At 67.2% G+C, this 13,138-nt stretch overlaps 2 protein-coding genes across 2 annotated transcripts in view; one reads left to right on the forward strand and one right to left on the reverse strand.

Moving 5' to 3' along the window:
* Nucleotides 1–2,905, forward strand: part of LOC307094738 (plakophilin-1-like) — a gene marked incomplete at its 3' end in the record, with an annotated part of 14,310 nt that extends 11,405 nt beyond the window's left edge. The window contains exon 3 of the mRNA XM_079763779.1: nt 2,897–2,905. Coding sequence (XP_079619905.1) covers nt 2,897–2,905 — 9 coding nt within the window. The remainder of the gene's footprint in view (nt 1–2,896) is intronic.
* Nucleotides 2,906–5,936: 3,031 nt separating this feature from the next.
* Nucleotides 5,937–9,522, reverse strand: TNNI1 (troponin I1, slow skeletal type; the record flags this gene model as incomplete). The annotated part of the gene is made up of 5 exons (XM_079763786.1): nt 9,472–9,522; nt 8,539–8,670; nt 8,165–8,254; nt 7,166–7,342; nt 5,937–6,044 (listed from the first exon to the last, which is right to left on the reverse strand). Exons 1-5 carry the CDS (start codon nt 9,478–9,480, stop codon nt 5,937–5,939), a joined length of 516 nt encoding a protein of 171 aa, XP_079619912.1. The 5' UTR covers nt 9,481–9,522.
* Nucleotides 9,523–13,138: the final 3,616 nt, after the last annotated feature.

Consider the following 13,138-nt stretch of genomic DNA (forward strand, 5'->3'; position numbering starts at 1 on the left):
GCTCCCTCCGCGGCCGCTCACCTGCGCGCCCCTCCCCCGCCGGCCGTCACCTGGGCCCCGCCGCCCGCGCCGCGCGCTGATTCGCCGCCGGGAGCGCCCCGGGGTGTGGGCTCCGCGGCCGCCGCCCTGGTCCCCGCCCCGGCCCCCGCGCGCTGGACACTCGGCCGCTCGGCCCGGGACCGCCCGGGAGGCGCGGGGCTGGCGTGCGGGGCGGCCCGGCTGGGCGAGGGCGCCGGCTTCCTGCTCAGAACCAGTCGGACCAGCTCGGCGCTGGGCGGCTCCGCGCGCAGGTGCCGCGGCCGGGGCGCCGGGCTGGGGGCGGGACCGCGGATCGGGGTCAGGCGGAGCGCAGGAGCGCACGGCGGCCCCGGAACCGGCTCCGCCGAAGGGACCCTGGGCGGGGAGGCCCGGGCGGGAACGGGGGGGGCGCCCGCCCGGTGGTCTCGGGGGGCAGAGCGCACGGCGACCCCCGGGCTGGGGAACCCGGGCGCGCGCTCCTGGCGGGCCCTGGGCCGGGCCGGCCGGGCCTCCCACACGCGATCCTCAGCTCCCACTCGGCGAAGCCGGGCGCGCCCCGGGCGCGGGGACCGGAAGGCGTGGGGGCTCTGTCCTCCGCGCCGGTGCTGGACTTTGCGCTGAGGCCCAGGAGGCGCCGGCTTCCCCCGGAGGAAGGCGTGCACGCGGGGAACTGGGCCCGGATTTGGGGCGACTTGAGGCCACTCAGCACCACCGGCTCCACCTGGCTCCCTCACCTGCCCGTCCGGGCCGGTGGCTGCAGCTGCTTCCTGCCCAGGCACCAGCCTCTCACGGGCTGAGCGCGCGGAAGAGCATCTTCCCTGGGGGACCGCCCCTGCCAGCCAGGAGCCAGGCACAGCCCCCGGGGCCCCCCCATGAGAGGCACCCCATGAGCAGGGGCCCAGGTGAGGCCTGAGCATCTGCTGCCTCCAGGGAAGGAGAGGGAAGTCACCACCTGGTCCCTGGGGCCCGGCCCTCCCAAGCACACTCCATGAGGCCAGGGGACAGTCCGTACCCAGCAGTTGGTTAGAGCCGTGGTCGGCAAACTCATCCGTCCGCAGAGCCAAACATCAACAGGACAACGATGGGAATGTCTTTGGAGAGCCACATTTTTTATTTATTTTTATTATTTTTTTTTATTGATTTCTTACAGAGAGGAAAGGAGAGGGATAGAGAGCTAGAAACATCGATGAGAGAGAAACATCGACCAGCTGCCTCCAGCACACCCCCCACTGGGAATGTGCCCGCAACCAAGGTACATGCCCTTGACCGGAATCGAACCCGGGACCCTTCAGTCCGTAGGCCGACGCTCTATTCACTGAGCCAAACCGGCTTCAGCGAGCCACATTTTTTAAACTTAAACTTCTTCTAACGCCACTTCTTCAACGTAGACTCGCCCAGGCCGTGGTATTTAGTGGAAGAGCCACACTCAAGGGGCCAACGAGCCGCGTGTGGCTCGCGAGCCGCCGTTTGCCGACCACGGGGTTAGAGCCTCGGCCGGATAGGCCGAGGTTGCCGGCTCGATGCCTGGTCAGGGCGCATGAGACAATAATCAATGAACGCATCGATCAGAGGAATAACAAATCCATGTTTCTCTCTCTCTCCTTCCCCTCCTTCTCTCTCGAATGAATTAAGTATAAATTTAAAAAATAAATAAAAGTCTAAAATCCAACTCTCTCCCTGTGGCTATAAAAACTCACAGACAGCCCCTGGCCGGCGTGGCTCAGGGGTTGAGCATCGACCTCTGAACCAGGAGGTCAAGGTGCGATTCGCTGTCAGGGCAATGGTGGGGAGAGGGGGGGCCCCCAGGGGCCTCCTAAGTGCGCACTCCCCTGTTCTTCAAACGGGGGATGTTCACCGTGACATGCTTTCCATAGTCCACGCGTTAACCACACCAAGTTCACTTCCTCCGGGGAGTCCGCGGAGACCACACGTCACACGGAAGTCCCCAAGACTTCCCAGCCCGCAGCCCGCAGCCCGAAGGGGTCGCCTCCCTGCTGCCAGGACGGACAGAAGGCTCTGGAATTCCCCGCCCTCGTAGGCCAGCTGCTCCTTCCCCAAGGCGGCCGCCGTGGGGGTGCAAGGGGGTCCCCGGCCCCAGCCAGCTGGGGTGGGAGTCACACCTGACAGCCACGAGCCCCCACACCCCTGCCACACACACACACACACACACACACACACACACACACACTCCTCCCGGGGCCCCCAGCTCGGAACACCTGCCCCGGCTCCCAGGTGAGGCCCGACTTCTCTCCTGCGTTTTCATCCTGGTTTAGGTCGGTTTAGGTCTGTGATGGTGTGGGGGTTTTTTTAAAAATATTTTTATTGATGTCAGAGAGGAAGGGGGAGGGAGAGAGAAACATCCACGATGAGAGAGAATCATGGATCGGCTGCCTCCTGCACGCCCCCCACACTGGGGATGGAGCCCACAACCGGGGCCTGTGCCCTGACCGGGAATCGAACCCTGACCTCCTGGGTCATAGGTCGGCGCTCAACCCCTGAGCCACGCCGGCCGGGCTAGGTCTGTGACCTCAAGGGAGTCGCTGTCCCTCTCTGGGCCTCCCGACCTTGACCGCAGCTCGGCCCAGGCTCAGGGGACCCCCAGGCCAGCTCAGGAGGGTGTTGTGGGAGCAAGAGCCTCATCCTCACGTCCCGTCGGCCAGCTGTGGGGCTGGGGGTGGGGGCGAGAGCCTGGCTGGCCCAGGAGAGGAGGCCGCCGTCTGTCCACACGGGTCCCGGCCGCCCGTCCTGGGCGCAGTGGCTGATCACCCACCCGGAACGAAGCGGCCCCCCCGGCTGCCCAGCGGAGTCTGCGGGGAGTCTGACTCGCTGCGCGGGGGGCCATTGGGGCTAATGTTTAACCGGCTCCCTCCTCGTCCAGGCACTTTAGCCCCGGCAGCCCTGGGCGGGCGGGGGGGCGGGGGGGACGCGGGGAGACAGACGCCAGACAGACAGTGCTCACACCTCGCTCCCACCCCCGAGGAAGGGATAGCGTGAGGAGGGGGCACCAGGCCCATCGCCAGCTGCAGGGGGTGCTCACAGCTGCTGTGTGTGGCTTCGCCATGGACCCCCCGCTGGTCCACGCCAGGGCCACTGGAGGGGGGCACGGCTGGCCCTGCGTGGAAGCAGGACGACCTGTGGGCCCGGCCCTGGGCGTGTGCAGCCGGCCCCACCCCCTCCGCCCACGGCTCTGCACCCAGGTGTTTGTTTTGAGTCAGGCCGGGGCTGGTCTCCCATTTTGTAGGGCAGGGCGGGGACCCCAATCTGCGGGGGGCCCCGGGTTGCGGGGCGAGGGCAGCGCTGAGATTTGGCTCTGGGACCTGGGGCCCGGCTCTGCCAAGGGGCCGAGCGGAAGCCGAGGAAGCAGGAGACGGGGCTGGGGACCCTGGCCAGCGGGGAGGAGCCCCGGGAGGCAGGGCAGGGGGGGTCCTGGGGCTGCCTGGGCACGGAGCCCCACCCGGTTCCTCTGTGGCTTGGAGGGAACGCCCATGGGGGTGCGTGGGTGGGTGGGTGTCACGGGGCGGGCGTGCCTGAGGGCGTCCGGGTAAGGTAAGAATTGTGCCTGCGTTTGTGCCCACTGAGCTGTTTGTGTGTTTGGTGTGTGTGTGTTGTTGTTGTTTTTTAAATTTTTTTTTGTTGATTTCAGAGAGGAAGGGAGAGGATGAGAGAGAGAGAAACATCCATGATGAGAGAGAATCAAGGATCGGCTGCCTCCTGCACGCCCCCTACTGGGGACCGAGCCCGCAACCCAGGCCTGTGCCCTTGGCCGGAATCGAACCCGGGACCCTTCAGTCCGCAGGCCGACGCTCTATCCACTGAGCCACACCGGCCAGGGCTAGTGTGTGGCTTTAAGTCCTCAGCTGGGGGTATTTTCCATTGACGTTTAGAGAGAGTGGGAGGAAGGGGTGGGGGACGAGAGAGGGGAACATCGATGTGAGAGACACACGTGGATGGGTTGCCCCGACTGGGGCTGGGGGTTGAGCCTGCAACGGAGGTGCGTGCCCTTGACCGGAATCGAACCCAGGACCCTTCAGTCCGCAGGCCCACACTCCATCCACTGAGCCACACGGGCCAGGGCCCCACTGAGCTGTGGTAGCAGGAACCCGGCACGTCGTGTCCCTCCCCCCCCCCCGCCCCCTCCCCCCCCCCCCACATCCACGGCCCGGGTGCCAGGCCCTGCCCCGGGAAGAGCGGGCACTGCCCTTTGCACCCGGCTTCTGGCGTTTATGGCAGACAATACGCCGGGGGCAGAGGGCAGGACGGGGACGGGCAGGGGGGGTCGAAGGGGGCTCCTCCTCTCCTGGGTCAGAAAGCCAGGGGCCCCCCACCCCCCCGTGACGGGGACCAGACACCTCCTTGTGGGCTTCCCTCAGCCCGCTGAGCGCAGGTGCTGAGAGGGGGGGCGGGGGAGGCGGCCCCAGGCCCCATCCAGCCCTGCAGGCTGGCGTCCTCACGGGCTTTGGGTCCAGATGTGGGGGGGGCGGGGGGAGGTCCTGACCCAGAGGACAGGCCACTGCTGCCCCCCTGGGTGGGGAGGGGGAGAAGGGTGGATGCCCATGGAGCCGGCCCGGGTGGGAGAAGTGAGGGAGCCCAGGAGGGAGACGGGAAGCGCCACCTGGTGGCCAGGTGCGGAACTGCCCAGTGCCTGCAGGACGGAAGGGCCTCCCCCCCCCCACTCCCAGCTCAGAACAGGGGGGAACCCCAGCGCACAGAGCGGGGGGCAGGTGTGCAGGGGAAGGGGGCTGTGGATCAGGACGATGGGTTCAGAATGCAGAGGTGCCTCTGATGGCTGGAGTTTGGGGGGCTGGGTGAGCTGTGATTGGGAGGTGCGGGGTGCTGTGTGAGGTCACTGGGCCTGGGCAGAGGGGTCCGGGGTCGGGGGGGGGGGACCTCAGATTCCTTCGCCCTCGTTCTGATGGAGCTGAAGACGGGAGCCACCCCCGCCCTCTGTTCACAGAGTCCCCCAGATGCTGGCGACATTGATTTTAATTGATTTTAATTGGGGGGGGGTCAGAGCAGCCGGGAGGGAGTGGCGGGTGGGGGGCGAGGGGAGGGGCCCCCAGGCTGGGGGGGGTGAGGTCTTCAGACTCGTGTTCTCTGTGTCTGCTGATCCCAGTTCCGTGGACGCACTCGGGGCGGAGTGGGGGGAGGGGGGAGGGATGGGGGTGCAGGGACAGGCCGGGGAGGCGCCCGGAGCCAGCGCAGCGAGCGGCCTGTGGGGACAGAGAGGCGGCGGCCCTCAGCCCAGGGACCTCTGTGCGTGTCACCCCGACTCACACGCACCCCAGGACGGGACTCTCACCCCAGCACCCCCTGGGCCGCACCATCGCCCACAGGGGCTCCCGCTAAGCATCCGCTCCAGGTCCGTCCCAGCCCCTGTCACTGCTCCTCCGTGGGGGGTCCCTCCACCCCCTGGCCTTGCTGCCCGCCCCCCCCCCCCACCTGCCTGGCTCATCCACCCCCCTAGGGTGCTGGGACCCTCCCCTTCTGGCACCCGCCCATCACTCCCCGAGAGCCCGCCCCTCCGGAACCCCTGCTCTGACAGGTCCCAGACCCCGCCCCCTGGCCCATCCTTCCTCCCAGCGGGTCTCGTGAAGCTAATTCTGCTGCTTTGTGGGAGCCCCAGGGCCCTCAGGGGTCACGGAACCCAGGGGTCCTCAAACTCCTGGGTCAGGACCACCTGGAGGGCCGGCCCCCCCACTTTCCATTCAGTGGGCCTGGGGGGGGCGGTCATGGGCACCCACCCCACCCACTGGGAGCTCCACTTACGGGTGAGGAGACATTTGTGGGTGACACGCCCGAGGTCTCGGGGTGCTGGGCCGGGGTGGACCCCCCTGCACCACCCTGGCCCTGTCCCAGGTCCCCCCTCACCCCTGAGGCCCAGATGGCCCCATTAGGAGGGAGGCGGCCTCCGGGTACCTCTACTGGGAGGTCGGAGATTTGGCGGCATCGAACATCTTCTTGCGGCCCTCCATCCCCGACATGGCCTCCACGTTCTTCCTCCAGTCGCCCACCTCCACCGGCCGCTCCTGCGGGCAGACCAACCCCCGGTCAGCCTCCCCTGGCCCCCCCACGCCGAGGCCGGTGATTGGGGGGCTCACAGGTGATTGGGGGGGTCACAGGCCCGTTCCCACCCAGGGCCCGGAGCCCCCCTCGCCGTCCCGCTCAGCAGCCGGAGGCCACCTCCTCCAGGGAGCCTTCCGCCTGCTCATGGGCCCCCGGTCCACCCAGCGGCTGCCGCCTGCTCCACCTCGCTCCCTGTGACCCTCGGGGGCCACGGGCCACGTCTTTCCTCCGCGTTTCTTACCGACCGGCTCCGTTCTGGCCCCGGACGGACGCCGCGACCTCGGCCAGCTTTGCGTGACAGGCTGAGGGAGAGGCCTGACCCCCCCCCCCCCCCGAACCTCTGCTCCCTGAGTGCTGGGACCGTGACGACCGTCCGTCTCTGCCTCCGAGACAGAGGGCAGCGACCCCTGTCCCCTGACCTCCACGCCCTCTGGGTATTTTGTTCCTTTTTTTTTTTTTAATATGTTTTTAATGATTTTGTAAAGAGAGAGGAAGGGAGAGGGATGGAGAGAGAGAAACGTCGATGATTGAGAAACATCATCGATCGGCTGCCTCCCTGCACGCCCCACCCTGGGGCTTGAGCCCACAGCCCGGGCCTGTGCCCCGACCAGGAAGCGAACCTCGACCTCTAGGTTCCTGGGTTGCTGCTCAACCACCACTGAGCCCCACGGGCTGCTGGGTATTTTATTCCTCGGTCTGGCTTCTCCGGGTCCCCATGCTCCCGGGGGACTGGGAGCAGTCGGGGCAGGGACCACGTCTCCTCTCTCCCAAAACAGAATAAGACCTCATCCCTGGCCTCCCAGGACCGTGGTCGGCAAACCGCGGCTCTCGAGCCACACGCGGCTCTTTGGCCCCTTGGGTGTGGCTCTTCCACAACATACCACGGCCTGGGCGAGTCTATGTGGAAGAAGTGGCGTTCGGAGAAGTTTACGTTTAAAGAATTTGGCTCTCAGAAGAAATTTCAATCGTTGTCCTGTTGATATTTGGCTCTGTGGACTAAGGAGTTTGCCGACCACTGTCCCAGGAGGTTCTAGAATGTTCCGCCCAGAGCTCGTGGGCCGGCCCGGGCGGGGAGGGGGCTCACCTTCTCCGTGTCCTCCTTCTTCACCGACTTCAGGTTGGCCCGCAGATCCATGGACACCTTGTGCTTGGAGCCCAGCAGGGCCCGCAGCATGGCGTCGGCCGAGACCCGTACCCGGCGCAGCGGCGGCCGCTTGAACTTCCCGCGGAGGTCCAGGACCTTCAGCTTCAGGTCCTTAATCTGCAGGAGGGAGGGAAGGCGCCGGGGCTCACTGGGGCCGGGGGGGGGGGGGCGGGGGGTGCACCAGGCCCCCTTCCCGGGGATCCCAGCCAGAGCCCTGCACCCCACGTTCTCCGGACCCTGCGGGACACGCAGCCCCGCCCCTCTCTTTGCAAATAGCCTCGTGTGTTTGTGCATCGAGGAACGGACGCGTCAACGGACGGATAAAGCCCCCAGGTCTCCCTGCCTCGATGGCCGCGAATGGCACCTAACTCGTCCCTCCCCACCGAGCCCTCCAGGCGGCTCGTGAAGGACCCAGCCTTGGTCCCAGGGGGTGGATAAGCCCCAGGTCATGACCCCTGAGGACATCGCTTGGGTGCGATCTCTGGGGACCCCCCTGCCCCCTCCTCCACTTGAACCCGCGCCAGAGGCAGCAGGAGCCCTGCCCTTCCATGCCCCGAGCAGGGGATGGCCGGTCGGTGGAGGGAGCACTAAGCCCTGGCGTGTGTGACTGGGGCCACTCTGAACCTCAGAGTCTTCGTCTGTGCGGTGCAGATAGTAGCACCGACTTCACCCCCAGGCTGGGGGGCGGTGGAGAGAGGATCGCAGGCCCATGAAAGCCGCTCACAAAGGCAGGGAGTCTGTGTGCGGAGTGAGAGGGTGGCCCGTGTGCGCTTTATGTCTGTGGGGCCCGCCCCCTCCAGCCTGCGGGGCCAGGGCGGGGAGGGGGGCCCCGAGCGTCCCCCGGAGTGGCCACCTCCAGGCCCTGCGGAAGGAGGAGGGGGGGGCCTGGCCCATCGGCGCCCCCGCCTCCCCCACCTGAGCCGGCCCGCCCCCGCTCACCTCCCTGGTGTTGTGGAGGCATTTGGCCTCGATATCGTATCTCTCCTCGTCCACCACCTCCACCTTGGCGTGCAGGTCCCGGCACAAGTCCTGGGGGAGCAGGGACGAGCGGGTGGGGGGGGGGCTCCCTCCCCTGCCGCCCAGCCCAGGGCCCCGGGCCCCCTCCCAGCCCCTTGGCCGAGACACTTTGCTTCCGGGACCTGTGACCTGGGGTCTCACCCCAGCACCCCACGGGGCTCTGAGATGGAACCAGGAGCGAGCTGCTGTCAGTCACAGAGCTGGGGGCCCCGTCAGGTCAGACCCGGGCCACCTAGTCTGAGGCGTCCCCCCGCCCCGAGGGAGGTCCCCAGCCCCGCCCCCGATGCCCGGCTCACCTGCAGGGCGCTGAGGGACAGGCCGCGGGTCTGCAGCGTGGGGATGCGCTCGGCCAGGTAGCGAGACTTCTCGGCCTCACGCTCCTCCAGCTCCTGGTCCCAGCATTCCTTGGCCTTGGCCAGCATCAGGCTCTGGACGGGACAGAGCCCGGTGAGCCGGGGGGGGGGGGCGGGGGGGCGGGACACGGGGGCGGCCCGGGCCCTCCAGCTCCCACCGGCACTGGGCCTGAGGGAAGGGGGACCCCAGGCCCGGCCGGCTCTGGCCTCCGCTGGCCCTTGGGGCTCCGTGTTCTCACACCCTGGGAGCGCGTGACCAGGACGGTCACCGAGTGTGGGCGGGCGTGTGTCCGCGGGAAGGTGACCTCACACCCAGGCCCCTTCTGCTCCCTCCCGCTGTTTGACCCCGAAGCTCCAAAGAGAGAGACGTGTATCAAAATAAACCATGTCCCGCCCACCCTGCGTGGCTCAGGGGTTGAGCGTTGACCTAGGAACCAGGAGGTCAGGATTCGATTCCCGGTCAGGGCACATGCACCAGTTGTGGGCTCGATCCCCAGTGTGGGGCATGCAGGAGGCAGCCGGTCCGTGATTCTCTCTCGTTTATATTTCTATCTCTCCCTCTCCCTTCCTCTCTGAAATAAAAATATATTTTAAAAAATAAAAATAAGCCCTAGCCGGTGTGGCTCAGTGGATAGAGCATCAGCCTGGGGACTGAAGGGTCCCAGGTTCGATTCCCCATCAGGGCACACGCCCAGGGTTTCGGGCTCCATCCCCAGCGGGGGCCGTGCAGGAAAAATATTTTAAAAAAATAAATAAAGCCAGCCCCTCAGCCCACCCTGGTTCCCACCCTGCTGGCCGCCGGCCCCTCTCAGCTGCCGGGCCCCCAGTTCCAGTCCCGCCCCCCCCTCCCCACCCCCCACCCGGGCCCTGGCTCACCTTCAGCATGAGCTTGCGGGAGGCAGTGATCTTGGATTTCCTCTGGGGGTGAGAAGGGGAGAGACGGGGTGAGGCGGGGGCTGCAGAGTCGAGGATCGAGGCCCGGCCAGGGGCGTGCCGGCCAGGGTCACGGTCGGCCCCCTGCACCCCCGCTCGCTCGAGGTCCCTTCTGAGCCCCACTCGGGGATTTGCCAGAATTCTCAGATCCAGGGAGGGCGGCGGGGGTCCCGGGAGACCTGGGGGCCCCGCCTCCTCCCCCTGCAGGTTGGGATGCTGAGCCCCCACCTCCCCCTGACCCAGTCCAGGTTATTACAGACAAAACAGGATGGAGGCCCGGCCGGCCTGGCTCCGTGGTGGAGCATCGACCTAGGAACCAGGAGGTCAGGGTTCGATTCCCGGTCGGGGCACAGGCCCGGGTTGCGGGCTCCATCCCCAGTGTGGGGCGTGCAGGAGGCAGCCGGTCCATGATTCTCTCTCATTGATGTTTCTCTCTCTGCCTCTCCCTTCCTCTCTGAAATCAATAAAAATAGTTCAAAAAACAAAAAAAGACTTCACCAGCACAGATACCCCAGACCTCACTTACCTCGCTGCAGGCGCCCGGTGCGGGAAGAACGCGGGAGAAGGCGGAGGAGGGAGAGCGAGAACAAGAGGTTATTCACGCAGCCACAGGACGGGGGGGGGGGGGGGGGGGGGGGGGCGCGAGGGAGGGGTGGTGACCCCAGGGCACCGGCAAAAAGCCAGGCCTCCGGCCGGGGACCCGGTCAAGGGTCAGGACAGAATAAGACCCCACGGCCCTTTGGGCTACGGGAGGCTCTTGTGGGGCGGTACCCCGATTGTAGGGGAGGAGGGGGGGAGTCAGGGACACCTGGACACGGGGTCCTGCCGTGAGAGGCGTTAAGTCAGGGCCTGGCACATGGGAGTCACGGGACCTGTGCCGACACACAGAGTCCGGAACAGGCCGGAAAGGCCAACCCGGGGGGTGTGGGTTCTGCTCAAAGACCCAGGATGTCTGGGGACACGGGGGACCCCGGCCCCCAGGATCATTCCTGTTTGAGGATCCGGCCTCGGAGGAGCTGCTTGGGGGGAGCAGAGGGGGGACCGGTGGAGCCCCCTCCAGGGCTGGGTTCTGCCCCAGAGGGACCTGCCCCCCCCGCACACACCCCCCCGCACACACCCCCCGCACACACACCCCCCCCCCCCCCCCACACACACACACACACACACACACACACACACACACACACGGCGGGGCGGGATACTCACACCTCGGGCATGGCTGCGGGGGGGGGGGGCGGGCAGCACCTGGGGGCAGAGAACAGGAGTGAGGGAGGTCACAGCTCCCGTCCCCCAGTCCCCGGGGGGAGGGGCACGTGGGGGGGGCAGACAGCGGGAAGGAGAAACCAGGCAGAGTGGGTCCCGGTGGGTCCAGATGGCACGGCCCGAGAGACTGAGCGTCGATCGACCTATGAACCAAGAGGTCGCCGTGGGATTCCCGGATTCCCGTCAGGGCGCGTGCCCGGGTTGTAGGCTCGGTCCCCACACCATGCCCGGAGCGGGGCCACGTCTCCGAGTCTCCCATCGGAGCCCCTCTGGCCCCAGCTCTGCCTCTGCTTTGCGGGGAGTGGGGGGTGCAGCCTGGGGGAGCAGGGGGTGACCCCGGAGTCTCAGCTGTCACCCTGGGCACAGAGGGGGAGGGGGGCGCCCATCGGGCCCACGTTCCCAGGATGCTTGGCTGAAATTAGATGCTGCCACCAGCTGTTTGTTCTCAGGGCCCCCCCCCCCCCGCCCCCCGAGAGACTGAGAAAGTCCAGAACGAAACACGAGCTGGGGAAGGCCCACCCCTGTCCGTGGGCCCAGCACCCCTGCCCCCCCGCCCCCCAATGCCAGTGCCCAGGTCCCGGGCCTCGGCCCGGCATCCTCCGTCTCATCCCGGGGGGCGCCCCCCCACCCTGAGGTGGGCGCGTGGCTGCGCCCGCCCCTGCCTCTGAGAGCCCCCTGTCAGCGCCGAGGGGCCCACCCGCCCGCCTGCCCCGCTGACAAATGCCAGGCCCCCGGGTCCCGGCCTGGGCTGCGATTCCCAGCATTCCCAGCAGATGGGACCCCTTGACAGGCAGGCTGATAAGGAGGCGGATGCAGATAGCGGCAAATGGGAGGGGGCAGGCAGCATTCCTGTCTCCCCCTTCCCTGCCCCCACCAGGCAGCCCACAGGGAGGGAGGAGCAGAGAGGGAGGCCCCGTGGGGAGGAGAGTGTAGGGGCGAGTGTGAGTGTGAGTGTGAGTGAGTGAGTGTGCAGGGCGAGGACCTCGGCTCTCCCCCTGCTACCTGGCGACCAGGGACACAGTTCTCACATCAGCCCCCTGCTCTTCCTCCTGCTCCCACCCTGACCTTGGCCCCAGTTCAAGGGCGTCTGGTCCTCTCTGCCGTGCCATGAGTCGGCGTTGTGCCCCGTGGCCGTGGGCCCACACCCCACCTCTGAACCGGGAAGCCCGATCTCAGAACTTGCCCGGCTGGTGTGGCTCAGTGGTTGAGTGTCGACCTACAAACCAGGAGGTCAGGGTTCGATTCCTGGTCGGGGCACAGGCCCGGGATGCGGGCTCCATCCCCAGTGTGGGGCGTGCAGGAGGCAGCCGGTCCATGGTTCTCTCTCATCATGGATGTTTCTCTCTCTCTCTCTCTCTCTCTCTCTCTCTCTCTCTCTCTCTCTCTCTCTCTGTCTCTGTCTCTCTCTCTCTCTCTCCCTTCCTCTCTGAAATCAATAAAATATATATATTTTAAAAACTGTCTCCAAACCATGGTGGGAGGTGCTGCCTTGAGCCCCCGCGGCAGACAGAGCCCCCCCCCGCCGCCACGGGGACCCCAGGGACGGTGCCCTGAGCACAGACGTTCAGGCTGCAGCCCCCAATGCGGGCGCCACCTGCCCCCCCTCCTCAGGGGCAGGAGCGGTGCCCAGAGCCTGGCAGTCGGCCCTCGCCTGCTCTTGTCCTGCCGTCCGACGGGCACGGGGGGGGCGAAGCCTGTCCCTCAAGACAAAGGGGCCAGGGGGTTTCCCGGCTCAGGGGCTCCGGGGCCAGTCTTCCCGGCTCCCCGAGTCCCGCTCACCCCGCCACCTCCTCCGTCCCCTGCTGGGACCGCTCACGTCCAGGGCCCACCCAGCTCTTCCCCACCTCCCCCTGCAGCCGAGCCCCCCTCCTGCCCCTGATCCCCAAGGCCGCCCCTCCCCAAGGTGCCCCCGCCCTCCAGGCACCGCTGGGGGCTCCGTGGGCAGACAGAGCCGCTGGCTGCGCCCTGGGCTCCGGGGGCGCCTTATAGAAAGCCTCAACGGGCAGGAGGGGTGCGGGGGGGGGGGGGGGCCGGGGCTGCTCCCCAACAGCTGACCCAGCAGGAAACCCCTTCTTCCATCTCCCAGCCTCTTGTCCTCCGGCCGCCCAGCGCTCCCCGGTTCTGGGTCTGGGCTGGACCTGGATCTGGCCAGAACCGGGCAGACACTCACCTGGGTCAGCGTCGTCCGTCCGTCCGTCTGAGAGCTGGGCTCGCCTCTCCCCGAGTCAAAGGCAGACTGTGGGGGCAGCACGGAGGGAGGCTATGAACTCCAGGGCCCTCGGCAACTGGCCGGTAAAAATAGAACAGACCCGCGCCCCTCCCCCTGCCGCCGCCCCCTCCCACCAAC

Source organism: Cnephaeus nilssonii, assembly GCF_951640355.1.
Source record: "Cnephaeus nilssonii genome assembly, chromosome: 23".
Classification (NCBI taxonomy): Eukaryota; Metazoa; Chordata; class Mammalia; order Chiroptera; family Vespertilionidae; genus Cnephaeus; species Cnephaeus nilssonii.